Here is a 20,207-nt window from a genome sequence, read left to right on the forward strand (position 1 = left end):
TATAACCTTTCGGGGAGGAACTTTAAATGTCATGTAACCCATTCACAACATTAACAACTGGTCACGTTAGGTTGAATGCTATTTATTATCATTTGTCAGGTATAAACAAACTCTGCATTTATATGTGTGAGTTTCCAAAGCATCATATGACAAACAAAATAAATTACCCAAAGAAAACAAATCATGTGTGACCAGATTGCAGGGTCATTGAACCAAAGATAAAATGGGAAACAGCAACCATGTCACTATTTAGTGATGAATCATAATAATGATTATGATATTAGACTTCATGTTTTTAGAGGATTTTCTAAAACGGCTTTACATTGAGACAAATAACCTAAAACAGATTAAAAAAAGAACCCACTCATTCTTTTATTTATTCATTTATTTAACAGGGACAGTGCACATTAATTAACATTTCTGTAAATGTGCCAGAGTTAGCCAAGAGGCTACTTTTCATCTGTAGTCCCTGGACAGATTGTGTAAGTCAACCTAAAACAGATTCCATTTTAAACAAGTAAACACAATCAAATAAAAACATGCAACATACATTACTGGAAAACTTAAATAAAAACAATAAAACTAAACTAAAAAGAACATGATAAAACACAGGCAGTGTGTGGTAAGGAGCAGAAGATTGTGTCAGTGTTGGCAGAGCTGATTCCTCACTAACCAGGTTCTGAGTTGGGATTTAAATAAACTAAATGATAAAAACAAACAACAAATTATTTAATAGTGTCTTTTTTCTCAAATTAAGTCTGGTGAAGCTTTTAAATAAGATAACATTTATGAAAAAAATGTAAGCCGTAACTAATGTTTATTTTTGTATGTTTTATGAATCATTTCATAATGACATAGCAGACGAGGTTTGAGTATTTGTGCATCTATAGAACAATGTGAGTCTCCTGCAGCACCCTTGAAGTGTCCACCAGGTGGCAGCTTGGCTGAGTTCAGCCCTTACTCTTTGTGTCTAATCACGTGTCAACCTGAGAGAACAGAGTATAACAGCAGTGGCTGTCACAGTCTCGGCTGCCCCTTTAAACTCTGCAGGACCACTGAGTCCCCTGGCTGTGAATTTAGGACTCTGAAACAGCGTGGGACTTTCTACTGCAGTTGGATATCCATATTCTGTGATTGCTGCACAGCCTCAGGTCACACAGCGCTGAGAGAGGCAGGGGGCAGCAGGGGTGAATGATGTTCAGGGAATGTTTTGCACAAATATACAGTGGGACTTCTACTGCAAAGCCAATCCTAGCTTCTCAGTTCCTTTCCTCGTTTGTTTTATCTCAGTACAGTCAACGCTAGAACCTTCAAAAGCATATCTTGAATCTCATGTAAGAGGTGTTACTCCTGAGGGATTTATTTTTAAACTGACAGCTTAGGTGACATAACTCTCATCATGATAGAAGCCAATGCTCTTTTTATCTGACAGTTTCCCCAATTGTCTCTTTGCCTTACACTGCCATCTCTCTGCTCAGGTGCCCTCCAGGCCACATCACCAAAGAGAGCTCCCTTGGTAAAGTGTGCGTCTACACGCTGTGCGCCAGCCGTCCCTGTCGCCATGGCACCTGCGTGGCCCACTCTCCGTCCCGCTACTCATGCCACTGCAGCGAAGGCTATAAGGGACGTCACTGCGAGGTGACGCTCGCCATGTTCCACAACGTGGACGGAAACAGCCTCAGCCTCAGCTCCATGTTCGCCATCAGCATCTGTGTCTTGGCCTTTCTAGGTAGCTATGTTGACTATGTCATCTTCTACCTGTGGTAACCGGAACTCGTTCCCTCATCTGTTCTTATGTTTCTTAAATGTATGTTTTTGTTTGTCGTTTTCTTTCTTTTTCATCTTCACTGCATTGATTTTCATCTTGTCTTTCTATGTGTGTGTGTTCTTGTCTTCATGGTATAATCATTGCACCATGTCTGTAACATCTCCTGTTTTATTTGTTTTCCACCCCGGTGAAATCTACTACATGTATCTGTTAGCCTTATTGATCTCTTGAGTTGTGGCAGGATGTGATTTCTCCATGGGTGGTTGGCGGAAATATGAAACAAAACTGGAAGATAAGCAGGGAGGGAAACATTAGAGGTTTCTCAATACTCTAAATTCCCCTCCTCGACTCCTATCCTCAAGGCTTAGTGCCGCCCACAGGAGATAAGAGCGGAGGACTGAGGAGAGGAACTGAGGAGAGAGGAGGGGAAGCAGCAGGCGGTTAGAGAAATGAGAACTCCGCTCCTCTGAGCGGTCATTTTAAAGAGACGTCCATTAATGATGACAGGAGGCAGCACTGTCTGATGGACAGATGTGTTCACAACTTATATATTTACTTTTAATTAATTGACAGTGCGGTATAATGAGACAATAACAGGCTACAGATGCGGACATATACACACACATATATTTATATAAATATATACAATTTCAGAATCAAACAAGTATGAGAGCACTCTCATAATAACGTAACACAATCAGAGACTGGATATATCCCCCTCCTCTCTCTGTCTGGTCGCTGAAATGGGGAATTGAAATTACGGGCCAAAAGTTGTATTTACAAGTAGGCCTATTAAAAACAGAGGACACCAAACCAACTGAGACCCGTCTGTCAGCCGCATCCACGCACTTTACAACACACACACCTACACACTGTACCACACACACACCTACACACTGTACCACACACACACCTACACACTGTACCACACACACCTACAGCTCCTAAAGCAAAATCAGGCTACAGCCGTTGTGTATTTTATTATGTGAAGCACTAAATGGCCTTAGAAAAATATTGACTCTTTGTTTGTAGATATCTACTAAACTACAGCATACAAATACTGAGAGTAATGTAGGCCTGTTATACTGAGTGATATATATTATGCACACTGCTCTGCTTTCTGCACGGACCTCACAGCTGTTCTCACTGTAAACATTGCGTCGCGATGAAAGCAGTTACTAAAATAACATCCAGGGGATGCATGCAGGGCTGTCATTGGCTGAGATAAGTCCGGCGTTGCGTAACGCCTCAACCGTTCCCGGAAATGCATCCGCGGAGGATGCATCAGTGTATCCTCGGTTAGAGCTCCTCCAGAGAGCCTCCTCGATGCTCGGTCCTCGAAGTGCATTTAGAGAAATGAGATGTCCTTCAACATGGCGCGCTGAAATCCATTTCCGGGTCACTACCGGAGGACCGAGGAGTCGAGGATGGGAAATTAGAGTAATGAGAAACCTCTATTGTATGTCTTAATTTGTGATTCACGGGGAAGCTGTACAAGTCCCCAGAGAATCGTGGAGTTTCTTTATGTGTTTTTCTATATTCTCCTCACTTCTGTGTTCCCTGTCTCTTCCAATGTTACGCTCTGACTTCAGAAGTCAATTTCCCTTACCGCCTTACTTTTTATCCGTCCAACTTATTTTATATCCCACTATCCACCCATTTTACTTCCTTGATATATTTTTTCCAGCCTTTACTTTCACATTTCTGTTTCCCAAGCCGCCCTAAATGTGTCAATCCTGTGCACATGTACACTGTTTGAAGCTATTCTAAGGGAAAACTTTGTATTGTCTCTTACCTTATTCAGGTTATTTCTAGAGTAAGAATTGGGTTGGATAGGGTTAGAAATGTGTTATGTTCTGTCTCATTGTATTATCAGACACACAGGATAGGGTGATCAAGGTAACCTACAAAAACCTTATGTGCCAAAATGCTAAAAAGTTGTAGCCGTTCATATCAGCTGTTTGTCCATTTTGTATTTCTAAATGTATGCTAGCTTGAGGATACTCCACCATTTTCTGCTATTTACATTTAAATTATTACTTCAGCATATATATTTCTAGCTACCGAATGAGAAATATGTTTTTAAAATTAAGTAGGTGGTCATGTGGTTGGAAGCTGAATTTTGTACAGCCCTTGAATGTTTGTTGAGGAATGTAATCCTTAGAAAAATAAAACGATTTATAACATATTTAATGTTGAACTAACTATAGTCTCACAACTCATAACCAGGCTTTTCTAAATGAAAAATACTGGGAGAAAATATTAAATTAATATTAAAGCCTCTGTATGGCGATAAACTACAACAACAAACCATGTTTAATCAGATTTGTCATGTCATTATCCAAACAAGACAATTATAAAAGCAAATTAAGATTAATAAAGAGTTTATAATAGTGTGAAAATAAGCAGGTGAGAGCAAAAATGATTTTAAAGTAAAAAAACAGGATTGTCAAGCCTTGGGTACAGTATGTGAGTTTTAAGAACTTCATAGAAAGAGCCTCCCTTTGAAGATTTTGACTTAAAGGATGATTTAAGGCTGCTTTCTAATGTGTAAGAGTTCAAAAGTTCAGAAATGTATACCAGAGCCCGATCTCTGACTGCTTTATGGATGAGGAGTAGTTAATATTAATATCATTAATATCTTTGAGGCGAAATGGTATGAATACATGGGTAAAATTACATGTATGTACTGTAGTACTCAAAGAATAATTTGGGCTACATTTCTTTGTTGAAGAAAGCACATTTCAACTATTTTACTTTTCCCAGCATCAACAAGCTAATTCAATCCGAGGTAAAGCGAAACACTGCTCGGTAGCTGCAATATCTGTTTAATATTTATGGAGAAATGTTATATTTGTTTACATTTTGTGATCAAGAGGAAGCATATACAAACTGAAAAACAGAAAGCCTAAAATTAAACCCTGTGGGACACAATACCATTTTTCTGGGGGGAAAAAACATGTTATAATCTGAAAAAGGTGTTTTAAAGCTAAACCTGAATCTGGATTAAGCTAATGGCTATTTTTCTTCAAAGATGGGTCTTCTATTTGATTTCTCAATGCCTCAATGTATGCGTTTTCCAGAGCTTTAGATCAACAGTCTTAGTCTAAGGTTTTTCCATTTAAAGTGTTTTGGCTTTTTAAAGAGAAAAGCTGAAATGAAGCATGGACTGGTTGCTTGTTAAATGCTGATTACTTGGTTAATGTGTGAGCTTTAGATGTAGAGATAGTCTAATACAATTGCACAGTTGATGGTGTAATAAGCTGTGGTAAGATCTAATAAGATCAAGATGCAATATCTGCCCACATCTGCTGTCAGCAGGGCCCTGTTAAATGTATATGCATCGATATCTCTACAGAAAAGATGAACTGTCCCTTTAGTTCAGTGTTAAGGCCGAGGAAAAGTATGGGTTAATTATGTTAGTTTAAGGCATTATGGGCTATTATATATATAAGTATATGGCATATATAGCGATATATATGTAAGGGATAATGTGCACCGGCGCGATGCCGATCTAGATCCCTCCACTTCGCGTCGGGCTCCTGATCAGCCTGTCGGTGTTCTTTTCCCCATAATGACCGCATCGCAGCACATTATCCCTTACATATATACTGTGTATATATATCGGAATATGTAAAGGAAATGTGGTTTTCTGGTCCTCACTAAGATTGAAGGACGAATGTGTGTAAGTGGCTTGCATGTTGCTGCGCTCACTGCCGTCTGTATAGGGCCACATCACTGTTTATGAGTCTTTCTGTCAGAGATAGGCTTATAAAACGCTTGGGCAATTCAATACACTGTCCCTGCCTCCATAACTGACTCAACGTTCCCTCCAGGGCATGTGGCTAGTATTGGGACATCAGTTATTTTGACACTTGAGAGTGAAACGCATAAAGCGGTCTTCAATATTTGATAATGAATTCAAAGATGATAAAGTGTGTCCTTGGCAACTTTCATAAAAATTCATGTATTGCTTGCATGCGAACCAAAGAAAAAGGTGCATTCCATTTGAAAAGGTTTCGCCCGCTGTTGCAAAGGCATTTATATTCAAAGCTCCAACTTTTCACCTCACCAAGAATCACCGTCTGTTCCGTAATATAATTCAGATTGGAAAGAGCTGTCTTTGATGACTCTAATTACATTTTCACACCTTGGAAAAAAGAGTGAATAAAACAAGCTAAACAATTCTTTCTCTCAGACTGAAAGCAAAAAGAAGAGCTGGTTTTACCTCAGGATAAAATGCTCTGAATGTGGAAACAAGAGGAATCCAGCGGTTGGATGAACAGGTGGTTATACAATATGGAGCAGTGTAATGATGACCCTCCTCACCACAGGATCCACTGCATAAATATGCTCTCTCCCCCTGCACTAAGTAAGTAAGGGTGTTAAATTAAAGGGGGATTCCTTCTCTGCCTCAACATGCATTAAAAGTTAAAATGATCATCCATTATTAAGTTCAACATAAGCCATCAAGGGCCGACCAGAATGTTGAGCGTGTGCTATTGACAGCGCCAGATGATCTGAAGTCTGAGCGAAACTCATTAGTCCGACATCAAATCTGACATTATGGCTTTTGAAGAATGGAAGAAATTAGCTGTCCATATGGTCCGTGTGTTAAGCGATCATGTAAAGTGCCTGTACTTTTCATTCCCTGAAAGATTTATAAATAAATTATTTTCTCAACTCTTTCCCATCTCTCATCTGTCTCATTTCCTTCTGCTCGTTCATCATTTTTTTTCTTTTCCCCCCTATCCTCCCATTGATGTTCGTCCTATACCTCGCAGCTCATTTTTTCTCATTAACCTCAGACTGAGAGAAGCAGTTAAGGGGTTAAGTGTGTTTGATCAAGTGGGTTGTAGTTGTTTACTTGGCGCTCATTCATAATGCACATTGGAGTCCAGGCTAACATCTTAATACTCTGCTCATGGCAACGGTAAGAGGGCAGAGAGGCAGCAGCATTATGGATTGATGAATGACTGAGATGTTTGTTCTCCACCCAGAGTGATATTGATCTCGCTGGAATGTAGCTGCACACATGCACACACACACACACACACACACACACACACACACACACACACACACACACACACACACACACACACACACACACACACACACACACATCTGGGCAGTTGAGGCTGCAGGCGTATGTTTTTCAGCAGGTAACTATTGTGTGTGTGCAAAGGTGTGTTTACCTGGGTCTAATTGTGTGTGTGTTTGTTGAGGTCTTGTGCTGCCCTCTGTACTGTGTATCGAGCTCTTTCTCCCCCCCATGAGGCGGTGTTAAGGTTTGAGGTGAGCGCAGGGCCCTCGGAGCAGGTAATTCTGGGGATGAGAAGAAGCGCCGCCCTGTGCTTGGCGCCTACCTCATCGAGATCCTGGTATTTTTCTGCGAGGGCGCTCCGGCACAGCGGTGAAAGGGCCGGATCAGCTGATCAATACATCCCCCCCTCCGCCCCATACTTGTCGTGTTATTCAATAATACACGTGAGTTCAACTGTCACAATTACGTGTCCTTTTATTGGTAGCTCACATGTTCGTACAACCCATAGCTCACATGCTGGTACCATCCCCCGTCCCCCTGCCTAGGACGTCACTGACCCGTGGGGTCTACTACAATTGGCTAACAAACACACACAGCACAATAACACCACATCTCCCTTTTTATGAATCAATGGGTAGACTGCCATTGACTCCACAGACCTTAGAGGATTATTCTGCCTCTGTAGGGTGGAAGGTCTGTTCCTATCTGAACCAGAGATATAAAATAACAGTTAACTCTAGACCTTCCTGAACTATCTGTAAGCCTATAATATTTTGTGTATACACAACATTAATGCACAACATTATTAATAACCAGTTTTTTTTCTCCCTTGTACGACTCTATATATATATCCCTTAGGTCGCTGGTTTGTTTACAAGTCCAACCTAGCCGGTCTCACCACGGCTCTCCCAGACCTGGTTCTAGGGGTGGCAGATCTTGCGCACTAGGCTCCGGAGGTTCTGCGATACGCTGCTCTGGCACACCTCCTGAATGCTGCTCCGCTGCATCTCTGCCGCTCTGCTCTGACGAGGAGTACATGGGAATGAGATGATGGCGATTTCGCCGGACTGTCCCATGAGGTCCCTCAAGAATGTAGGAGCGTGGCGTGTTGTGACTGCCAATAACCGTTCCACTCGCTTTCTGATCCGTGACCCAAACATCTTTTCCCGGTGCAAGTCTCTCAAGACCTCTCACTCGATGACGCAGGTTGTACCGCTGTGCATCCTTTATTCTCCTCTCTCTTTCTCTCAGAACTACAGCCTCGGCGTCGGGAAGAGCAGGATCCAGCAGCGCTGGTAATGTCGGCACCGTCGTGCGAAGCCTCCTCCCCATGACAAGTTGCGCAGGGCTATACCCGTTCTGTAGTGGGGTGGTTCTGTAAGCCAGCAGAGCCAGATATGGGTCTGCTGCTTTCTTAAGGAGACTCTTCACAGTCTTTACAGCCCGTTCTGCCTCACCGTTGCTCTGTGGATATTTAGGGCTGCTGGTGACGTGTTTAAATCCATACGACTCTGCAAACTCTTCAAATGCCCTCCCCGAGAACTGCGGCCCGTTGTCTGACACCAGCGTCTCAGGTATACCATGTCGTGCGAAGATGGATTTGAGATGGTGGATTACATCTGTTGATCTTATGGGTGTCAGCGAAGCCATTTCCACATACCTTGATGCATAATCCACTACCAGCAGATATGACTTGCTTCCCAGCATAAACAAGTCGGCACCCAGTTTCTGCCATGGTCGGCCTGGGTATTGTGTTGGCATCAGCGGCTCTTTGGGGTTTTGTCTCTCCTTGCTGCATGTTCTGCAGTTGAGAACCAACTCATTTAGCTGCTGACATAGCCCTGGCCACCATACAGACAGTCGGGCACGCTCCCTACACTTCACCACTCCTTGGTGACCTTCATGTAGTCTGGCGAGCACATCGTTTCTCATTGTTGCGGGGATGACGAGTCTGTCCCCCTTTAACAGTAGTCCGTCTTTCACAGTTATGAACGCTTGTTCCGCCCAGTATAACTTTATGGCTGGTTCACTGTTGCTGTGTGCTGGCCATTTCTCTTCACACAGCTGCATCACTCTTCCGCACACACTGTCCTTTGCCAACTGCCCTTTTAGCTCTTCCAGGTAAGCCGTGCTTGCTGGCAAACTGTCGATAATCATGTCCAAATAGATATTCATGCTCTCGAGGAACTCTTTTTCATCTGGTGTGGAGTCTCTTTTCACAGGTGCACGTGACAGTGTATCAGCCGTCCACAGGCTTTTCCCTGGCACATGTGTGATTGAGTAGGAATAACGCATCAGGCGCATCCGGAAACGTTGAATCCTAGGGGGAAGCGCATCCAATGACTGAGACCCCAGGAGACTCAGAAGAGGTTTATGATCTGTTTCCAGCTCAAAGTGTCTTCCGATGAGAAAGTTGCGAAACCTTTCACACACCCAGGTTAAGCCTAAAGCTTCCTTTTCTACCTGTGCGTATCTCTGCTCTGTCTGTGTGAGAGAACGTGACATATAGGCTACCGGTCTCCAATACTCTTCCCATTTCTGCAGAAGCACACTCCCCAAGCCGTATGATGATGCGTCTGCTGAGACTTTGGTTTCTCTGTTTGTGTCATACATGGCTAGCACTGGTGGAGATATCAGAGAGTCCTTCAGATCTTGGAAGGCTCTGGCCTGATCGATGTCCCACAGCCAGCAGTTCTTTTTGGAGAGCAGGTCTCGAAGTGGCTTGTCTCGCTCCGCTAGCTGCGGTATGAACTTCCCCAGCTGGTTGACCATGCCTAGAAAGCTCCTCAGCTCACTCACATTTTTCGGCTCTTCCATTTTCCTTACAGCCTCTGTCTTGCTCGGGTCTGGGCTAATGCCGCTAGCAGTGATCACATGGCTCAAGTATGTCACTTCCTGTTTGGATATGTCGCACTTTTCCACATTCAGGGTGATTCCTGCCTTTTGGATCTTCTCCAGCACAGCATACAGACGAGCGTCGTGCTCCTCCTGTGTTTGGCCCCACACCAGTACATCGTCCATGTGACAGACAACCCCCTCTAGTCCCTCAGTTACCTCAGTTGTCATCCTGTTTTGGAAATGCTCATGGGCTGAGGCTATGCCGAAAGGTAGCCGATTGAAGTGGTATCGGCCAAAGGGTGTGATGAACGTTGTGTATTTGGCTGAGCCTTTTGTTAGAGGTATTTGCCAAAACCCCATGTTTCCATCCAACTTGCTGAATATTTTTGGCTCCAGCCAGCTTTCCCAGTGTTTCTTCCACTGAAGGTAGAATGTACTTTTCTCGACACACAGACTCGTTCAGTTTTGTTAGATCCACACATATACGAACAGCCCCTGTCTTTTTAGGCGCCACCACCATGCCAGCGCACCAATCTGTAGGCTCCTCCACTCTGCTGATCACCCCCAGGTCTTCCATGCGGGACAGTTCCTCTTTGACTTTGTCCATCAGTGGCAGTGGAATCCTTCTAGGCGTCTTCAGAGAAAACGGTTGGGCCCCTGGTTTCAGCTTAATGGCATATGGCTGCCGCACCTCTCCAAGACCTCTGCATACTGTTGGGTAATTAGTTTTTAGCGTGTCCATAGTGACGTTGTCCAGTCGTGCCACTAGCTTCAGCGCTACACTGGCAGGCCTCCCGAGCAATGCTGTTTGCAATTGTCGAATGGCATACACGTCCTCCCTAAGTTCTCTCTCTCCTTTCTTCAGCCGCATACTAGCAAAGCCCACTACGTCTAAAGGATTTTTCCCTGGACCCCAAAGTGGCTTCCTTGGCTTTTTAAGTGCTGGTGGATCTGTGTGCTGATAGACCTCCTTAAACACGGAGTGAGGAATGACTGTAACATCAGCCCCAGTGTCAATTTTGAACTGCACGCTTTTGTTGTTAATGTCAATGTCTGCCATCCACGGATCATTGTCGGCCTCAATGCTGCCTAAGAGCAAGCTTTCCTCTTCTTCATTAATCTCATGCACTCTTTTAGCTGCTTTCCACACACGCATATAATGTCCCATTTTCCCACATGCATGGCATTTTACATCCTTGGCTGGACACTCAGTCTTTGTATGTGAAGGAGAACAACCACAGTTATTACACTTTGCATCATCGCCCTGGCTGTATTGTGGCTTGGCTTGGTAGCTATTAGCAGATTGACCTTTGTTTTTAGCATATTTTCTGCTGCTCTTAAACACTCTGTCCACTAATTTAGCATCACTTGCCTCAGTTCTATTGTCGCCTCGCAGAGAAGATTGTTGCCGTTTCACCTCTTCACTCTGCCGAGCCATGGTAATGGCTTTTCCCAAGGTAAGGTCTGAGTCCAGTTGCATCCGTTCAGACAGCCGCTTATCCATCAATCCGACAACAAGCCTGTCTCGAATGAGTTCATCATGTAGCACGCCGTAGCTACAATGCTCCGCTAGTGCGTATAGAGCTGTGACGAGTCCACTGGTTCACCTTCTCCCTGGCTGCGCATATTAAACTTTGCTCGCTCATATATGACATTTTTCTTGACAACGAAGAAGCCTTGTAAACCCTCCCTGACACCTTGGTAAGTGTCTCTGAGCCGCCGTGAGAGTCAATCCACGTAAAATATCATCTGCTTCATCTCCCATGCAGTATATTAATGTGTTGACTTGATTCTTTTCTGAACTACTGTTCAGATTACTTGCCAGGCGAAATCTCTCGAACCGCCGTATCCATTTGGCCCATTCCTGCGGTCTTGAAAAGTCGAAAGGCTCCGGTGGCTGGATGCTAAACATAGCACTCGGTCCCGCCGCGGGTCGCGCTGAATCTCCGTTAGCATCTTCGTCTGCCATGTCCCTTTTCTTCCTTTTCACCGTCTATTGGCTCCAAACAATACTTTTTTTTTCGGTCTCACTCCACGTAATGTCGACAGGACTTCTGACACCATTTCGTGTTATTCAATAATACACGTGAGTTCAACTGTCACAAATACGTGTCCTTTTATTAGTAGATCACATGCTCGTACAACCCTAGCTCACATGCTGGTACCATCCCCCGTCCCCTGCCTATGTCGTCACTGACCCGTGCCCGTAGGGCTTCACTACTATTGGCTAACAAACACACACAGCACAATAACACCACAATACTGAGAATGGCCAGCTCAGGAACGAGGAGGGACTCACACTCTCTTTTCTTAAATAATTTCAGAGCAGCATTACAAATAAAAGTGCAGGAGCTGAAGTGGTAAATATGTTCCAGGCAGTGAATAAATAGAGATGATGATTTTTAATTGAGATAACTTTTTTCTCTGAAGCAAATATTAGTTCCCGGGGAGTTGTTTTTCTCTCTTTGTTTATGAATACCTGCCTGTTAGTGTGATCCCAAAGAGCCGTCGGTGCATTCTTCTATTTCGAAGCAATTACTTAAAAAATCCAGACTAATGTGATTACCTTGCATTTCTCAGAAGATTTCCAATTAAACTGCTACTTAGCACGCACCATACAAACCATTCTAGTTTAAATGGATCCCATCGACTGTGAGAGATAAAAGCTGGGGCCAGACAGGGGCCAGAGAGGGACTGGAAAACAGACACCGTGAGAGACTTAATGAGAGCGGAAGAGAAGAAGAAAGAAGGAGGCTCCAATACTGAGAGACAAATAAAAAGAATTACGGAGATACAAAAAAGAAAGGGTGAACTAGGAAAAAACAGATAGTGAAGAAGGGAGACGCTGAAAGAGAGGGATGGCAGATGGGAGAAAAATATTGGTTGAGATTAATGGACTTTAAAGGTCAGTCCACCATGTTGTATAATTCAGCACACAATAGCTGTGATTGATGTGTATGCTTTAGGACCTTTTCTGCTCGGCTCACACTGCATTCCTCTCCACATTCAGCAGAGCCACCAAGGCTTATAGTTTAAGCTGGGAGGAGTATGCGTTCAGTTAATAGGTTCCAAAGCAGCTGCGGTCTTTGATAAGACAGGAAACAGAGATGCAACATCAATGGGAATAGGTGAAAAGGTGCTGCTTCTGTTTCCATGCATGCTCCATTAGTTTGTCTTAACTGTATGGTAAGTGCATCTAATAGGTCTAACAGGACAAATTAATGTGATGGAAAATCCATTTAGTATGTATTACCTATTTATTTAAAAAGGATGTTTGGTGAAGGATCTATATTCTCATCCTACAGCCAGTGCTAAGTATTTCAGTGTTTGCATCATCACTCTCCCCGCTCATGTTGTCAATTTCATTTACAACCAAACATGTGTTTTTCTGCTCAGCATCTCCTTTTAATTATGTGTGTGTGTGTGTGTGTGTGTGTGTGTGTGTGTGCGTGTGTGCGTGCGTGCGTGCGTGTGTGCGTGCGTGCGTGCGTGTGTGTGTGTGTGTTCCCGCTGTGTTAACCTGCTCTCTGGCACCCCTCAGTGTTGATGCTGGGCCTGTTCCTGTACTCCTGCTGGAGGAGACACAAAGGTCTGAAGGAAGGTGTGTACCATGTGTCCGCGCACCACGGCGAGTGGGAGGACATCCGAGAAAATGTGCTCAACTACGACGAGGAAGGGGGAGGCGAGCAGGACCAGGTAAACACACACACACACACACACACACACACACACACACACACACACACACACACACACACAAACACACACAGGTGTTTACTACTGCACAGTGAGGGAGAGTAAATAAACAAACATTCAAAGGTATTGGGAATATCCACCAACTTCTTATTTGTTCCTTGCAGTGTTGTCTGTCAGCGTGTAATCGATGTATGTGCTTCACAAACAGTTAACTTGTTATTCTTATTTAGTGGGAATGCTGTTAACAGCATTCCAACTATCTGTTCTTCTACGTACGAAATTCTTTATTATTCCGCCTGTTATTTTGGCCCTCTCCTTCTCCCACATTCCACATCGCAGAAACTCCGTTCAAACATCAAAACGTTCAGCTCGGTCGGGAATCGATGGCTATTACTTTTTTCATTCATAACCTTCATAATTCCAGAGATATAGCCCATAATTCATCACATTTTAACTTTAACATTGCGCAGCTCGTTAAGGCAGAGTGCATGATGTCAGAGTTAGAGCGGAGGACAGTTTGAAATGTGCCTTCATATTTTTTTTTAAACTGCCATAATTCCCAAACCCTAAATTCCTGAGACATAATTGTTCATGACAAACGTAGGAAAACATCTCGTAGCTTGAAAAATGACAAATAATTAAGCAAAAATAATTAAACAAAATACCTCTTGAGGGCATGAAGTGACAACAACTTTCAACATGCCTCCATTAAAGCCCATTGTAATTTCAGGCTGATATCTCCTCAGGGTAGCAGCTGCACACCTTTAGTTAAACTGCCAAAAAGGCCACATTATTAATCCGAAAGTACACAAAAATTACACTTCAGATACTCAACTTCCTTGACCTGCTTCACGTTTTGAAATTTCACAGATATCTGTTACGGTTCTTCAACAACACGTTCACATGTAAGAGGTTTATCCCTCATTCAGAACAATGGAAACCTTTGATCTCTGGACACCTCGTTAGCTCAAATATAAACACCTGTGTCATGGAACACGATGATGTCATAACTCCAACTGACATGCTCAGAGCAGCAGACTTCAGATAATGGTTAATGGTCCTGCCCTCAATAGCTCTACGTCAATTATGGGGTGACATCATATGCCGTTTCCATGGAAACGCATCCCTCGGATGCGTTTCCATGGAAGATCAAGAGGGCAATCAAGAGAAGAGAGAGAGGGCGAGCAAGAGAAGAGAGAGAGGGTGAGCAAGAGAAGAGAGAGAGGGTGATAGAAGAGTGAGAGGGCGATCAAAAGAAAAGAGAGGGCGATCAAGAGAAGAGAGAGAGGGTGATAGAAGAGTGCGAGGGTGATCAAGAGGAGAGAGAAGGCGATCAATAGAAGAGAAAGAGGGCGATCAAGAGAAGAGAGAGAGGGCGATCAAGAGGAGAGAAAGAGGGCGATCAAGAGAAGAGAAAGAGGGTGATCAAGAGAAGAGAGGGTGATAGAAGAGTGAGAGGGAGATCAAGATGAGAGAGAGAGGGCGATCAAGAGGAGAGAGGGCGATCAAGAGAAGAGAGAGAGGGTGATAGAAGAGTGAGAGGGTGATCAAGAGAAGAGAGAGAGGGCGGTCAAGAGAAGAGAGAGAGGGTGATAGAAGAGTGAGAGGGTGATCAAGAGAGAGAGGGTGATCAAGAGAAGAGAGGGCGATCAAGAGGAGAGAGAGAGGACGATCAATAGAAGAGAGAGGGCGATCAAGAGAAGAGAGAGAGGGCGATCAAGATGAGAGAGAGGGCGATCAAGAGAAGAGAAAGAGGGTGATCAAGAGAAGAGAGAGGGTGATCAATAGAAGAGAGAGGGCGATCAAGAGAAGAGAGAGAGGGCGATCAAGATGAGAGAGAGAGGGCGATCAAGAGAAGAGAAAGAGGGTGATCAAGAGAAAAGAGAGAGGGCAATCAATAGAAGAGAGAGGGCGATCAAGAGAAGAGAGAGAGGGCGATCAAGATGAGAGAGAGAGGGCGATCAAGAGAAGAGAAAGAGGGTGATCAAGAGAAGAGAGAGAGGGCAATCAAGAGAAGAGGGAGAGGGCGATCAAGAGGAGAGAGTAATGTAACCTCCTAATGTGATGTATAATTCCTATGAAAATGTTCAAAAAGTGCTCAAACTTCACATGTGTGCTAACAGTCCAGCCGTGAAGACATCTACGGGACAGTTTTGAGATTTCTTCAAATGCCGTTGCCATGGCAACACAATGCTCACCATGAAATACGGTTTTCTCATAACTTCAGTGAAAATGCTCCAAACGGCCCAAAACTTCACAGGTTTGATAACAATGCAGCCATCAATGCATCTAAGTGTATTATGGGATGTCATCAAATGCCGTTGGCATGGCGACAGATAATTCGTCATCAAGTTAGTTCAAAAGTTTGCAGTTCAAATATTCTGCTGCTTTTCCAAGCCTTTTTACTTTATTTTCTTCTCTCATCACACATTCAAGCCCCCAGTGTTCATGTATCATTTCAATCTAAATTCTTCACTTTCTTCTTACACATTACATTTCAGCATAGCAATTCAGAGTCAGCTTTTCAGCATTAAGCATTCCCACTAGCAATTTCTTCAGGAATTGCATTCTCTAGTTACATTATATTTTTCTCTCTGAAACATATAAACGCTTCTCATAAAACAGTTATATTGTATAATGTTTTGAATGTTCAGAAAGTTTTAATAATGAGCCAACCTTGCAAAAACACTTTGCGCTATTGAAAGCCAAGGGGTTATACATGTATTAGAATTAGTTACTTTATTATTGAAGTGAAGTTGCTTCCCCTGAACAAAAGAGCCATTATGCATTTTATTACATTATATTTGTATTGGTCACCTGGCGCCTTGATTTTGTGTTTTCATTTAAATAATTAAAGACATTTCCTACATAAATTGCTGCATAAAACCCCCCAATGGAATGAAACATACCTTCTTGTAAACATTGCACTGCTTTTAAGTTATGATTTCCATCTTGTTATTGGAAATGTTTCAGGGCATTGTGAAGAAGATAAAGAATCAAACGGAGACATTTGAACGGTGTTTGTCGTTGCCCTGAAATGGTAATCAAATATCAGCTCTCTGGAGATCTGGGAAGCCAATTAGCTGAAATTAAGCAAGTAGACACCAATAGCTGTTAATGCCTCTGTTTTAATAGTGCTGGTAATAGCAGTTTCCACCCCCCTCTGCAATCAGATAATTAATTACTTGGCTGATCAATGGAGCTGTTGATGCCAACATCTCTTTCTAACACGCTGGATCTTAGTCGTAGTCTGAAGCTTCATTCGCTGGCAGAGGCATTAACTTAGTTTCACTGCTCTGAGCACAGATTGGTGTCATGTGGCAATGTTGTTTTTCATTATCTTTTAAACCCCCCCCAAAAAAAAGATTACAAAGGGGGGAAAAAACGTCTGCTTTTCTCTCTGTTGTCTTCTAGAACGCCTTTAATATGGTGGAGCTGCAGCGCTCCCTCCAGCCCAGCCCGGCGCAGTCGCTCCGCTACAGTTACCCACAAAGCATCATCTCCTACCCACAGACTAAGCTTCCCCAGGACAACAACAAGAAGGGGGTGTCTAATGGGAATGGCAGTGCAGCTATAGCTCTGCGTCTGGCCTTCCCTCCTTCAGAGACAGAAACCCTGCCCTCCCCTCTGATCTTCCGCCGCTCCCACAAAACCCTCTCCTTCTCCAGCCAGGACTTGGCCCGCTACCTGTGTGAGGTCATCAGGGACATGGAGCACCCGGGGGAGCTGGGCACCATGACAACGCCGCGCCGCCCCAACGGAAAGGAGCACGGCCTGGCGGCGGTGCGCTCCCTCAGCTCCCTCAGTGTGGCTCAGGGCTCAGAGGTCAGAGTTCAGGCCCAGAGCGCCCGCATGGACAGGTTCAAAACCCTCCGAGCCGTGGTCAGCGATTTGAGAGGAGACTCCAAGACTCCAGAGGGCAAGAAAGACAAACTGAAGGAGAGCAGGGGGCAGCTGAACTGCGAGAAGAGCGGGTGAGGCTGCACTTGCTGAAAACGAACTGAAGGTTGCAGAAAAGCAACACCAATCAGAAGGCTTTGGTGGAATTCCAAAGGGAGGTCATTAAATGTGAAATACTCAGAGACTGGGAGGTTGCCCAGGGTCTATGTGAAGTCTGCTATAAATGTACTGTATTGATGAAACTTTTAATATTTAAGTTATTTGATATAAAACATGTTTACCAATGAATGATCAGATGTGATGTATTGTTTACTTGGCATTGCACTGTACAGTATTTACTCCACAGAAAGCACTTTTCGGGAAGCGCCCTGTGTTAAAAGTATCCATGTCATAAAGCTCTCTAGAGTAATGTCTGCAAGTAAGACTGCAAATGAGCTTCCTGCGAGAGAAGCGGGATCTTGTTGCCGTTAATGACTCATGAAATCATTTATGTGGCAAAACTGATTTTGTTTCATTTGTATTATCCTTTTCCTTTTAAATAAATAATTATCTTTGATAATATTTCAGGCTTGATCTTGTTCCGACACCAGTTCGCATTAGTGATCGTTAAATCTCTCGTTTTTGAAGTTCAAGGACAACTTTCATCATAAATGTTTTTTTTTTTTATGAAGACCTTCTGGAGAGACAAAGTGAAGTAATATCTTATTACCTGCACTTGATTCATCTTCTACATATTTCCTGTCTTTCTTTATTCCTGGTGATTAGGATGACTAACTGGAACAGATCTACTCTGCTAACTATTACCAGCAACAAGAGCCTTTGATGAGAAGAGCAAAGTCAATTTCCAGGATTAATCATTCATGTCCAGAGCCTGTAGCCTTCTGACCTGAGCTTCTGGGAGTCTCCTGCATGAACTCAGACGTGTGGGGGTCCCAGCAGGTCGCCCTACACCATACTTAATTATCCGGCATTACTGGAGTTAAACAGCTGTGACACAGGAGCAAGCCGCCGGGGACCCTCACCGAGCGGCTGCATGCCCATGATGGTCTTGATGTCTGTATCCGGTCCATCTACATAATACATCATAAGATATATGCAGGCTGAGAGGATGCTTTCAACTCCCTCTGGGTTTTTAAGGAGCTTCACACTGATCCATTTTGTATTCATGAGCCTCGGCGTATACATATAAAGTACCAGATCTCGCTGTGTGAGCTCAAAGATCATCACTACATTAATGCTACAGTACATCTGCTTCTGTATGTTTATTAATATTATGACTGAATTATCTTTCTGATGTGGTCTTGTTCAGTCATAATCTGTGCCATGATTGGTTTGCATGAATGCACACTGCCACCTATTGGCGAGCTGCCGGCGCCACATTTGATACACACACATTACTTCAGATTTGCAGTTTATCTCTGCGGTACACACTGGTGGGATTTCCTCCCAAAAGCAGGATCTAAGGAATGAGTTCATGGTTGTTTCTGGCCTCATGAATTACAATTATGCTCTAATTACATTTATTAAAAGTTGCCCAATTACTGTATGCATATTGAGCTACATTTAAAATGCTAATTGTACTTACTGCTGTGTTTTCTACCTATTGACTGTATAAACAGTTACATAATAGAGTCTACATTTGAATTAAAAACAGGATTTGAATTAAAAACAGGATTTTAAATGGGGCTACGGTTCTGCATGCATCTGTTTGCAGGTCATTAATGTTTAGGGGCTACATTTAGACATTCCTGGATCAATAAATGGTCCAATGGAGCTGCTCAGTAGCCAACAGACCAGACTGTGGGAACACTGGGCAGCTTCCAGGTGATTGTTCTTAAAGGGACAGTTCACCTCAAAATCTAAAACATATTTTTCCTCGTACTTGAAAGGCTGTTTATCTATCTTGATAGTTTTGATGTGTTTTGCAGAGTATTTGGAGATATCAACCTTAGAAATGTCAGCTTTCTCTCAATTTGAATGGAATTGGATGGTGCTCTAAATACCAACAAAATATGAAAAACTTTTTTTCCTGAAATCATGACCCAGTTACTCAAGATAATCTGCAGACCTTCTTGTGAGCAGCTTCATGCAGGAACTATTTTTGCTTCTACTGGACTACATCCACTAACTTTATCTCAGCCCTGTAGGAAGTGTGCATGTACTATAGACTATTTACTATTTACTAGTAAAGGCATTTACTCACAACAGTGTCTATGAGTAAAGGCATTTACTCATAGACACTGTTGTGCTCGGTCATTTGCTGATATGCTTCAAAAGATAAGTTCCTACATGACAATGCTCACACCTACGTTTGTGGATTATCTTGAGTAACCAGGTAATGATATTGAAAGAGACATTGCTCTTGAGTTTTTCAAATGTATTTTGTATGCGCTTTGAGCGCCATATTGTTATATTTGAGAGGATACTTAATGGCTGATATCTCCAACACTCTGCAACTAACACAAACTCAGTCTCGAATGATCTCAAATAGACCTACAGACATGAGGGTGAACTGTTCATTTAAAAAAAGTCAGATGTCACAGTTAAAAGTAAACTGAGCAAAACATCATTTATTAATTGCAATACAGTAGATGTAATTTAACTTTCAGCCTCTAGAGGACACTGTAAGTCCATGAGCAGCAGCATGGTGACAGGAACAAACTGAAAAAAGAGCCTGAGAAGCAAGTAGAAAGAAAAAACCTGATAATGAGGCGAGAAACATCACTGAATGGTTTGGTAAGTACAACACACATATGTGATACATATTCTATTATTCTCACAGTCACCAAATCTCAATCCCACAAAACTATGGGATATTTTAGAGCAAAGACGTCATCAAAACACCAGTGGTGGAAATAAGTGCTCCGATCTGTTACTTAAATAGAAGTACTAATAACACAATACAAAAATAAAGTGTGGAAATGTATAATTTGCAACATGTACTTTTTAATACCAATC

At 43.0% G+C, this 20,207-nt stretch overlaps 1 protein-coding gene across 1 annotated transcript in view; it reads left to right on the top strand.

The window, feature by feature from the left end:
- LOC307040942 (neural-cadherin-like) overlaps positions 1-17,769 on the top strand; it is a gene marked incomplete at its 5' end in the record, with an annotated part of 110,639 nt that extends 92,870 nt beyond the window's left edge. Inside the window, 3 exons of the mRNA XM_079684173.1 lie at positions 1,479-1,729; positions 13,195-13,349; positions 16,764-17,769. Coding sequence (XP_079540299.1) covers positions 1,479-1,729; positions 13,195-13,349; positions 16,764-17,327 — 970 coding nt within the window. The 3' untranslated portion in view covers positions 17,328-17,769. The remainder of the gene's footprint in view (positions 1-1,478; positions 1,730-13,194; positions 13,350-16,763) is intronic.
- Positions 17,770-20,207: the final 2,438 nt, after the last annotated feature.

This window comes from Notothenia rossii, assembly GCF_949606895.1.
Source record: "Notothenia rossii genome assembly, chromosome: 5".
Lineage (NCBI taxonomy): Eukaryota > Metazoa > Chordata > Actinopteri > Perciformes > Nototheniidae > Notothenia > Notothenia rossii.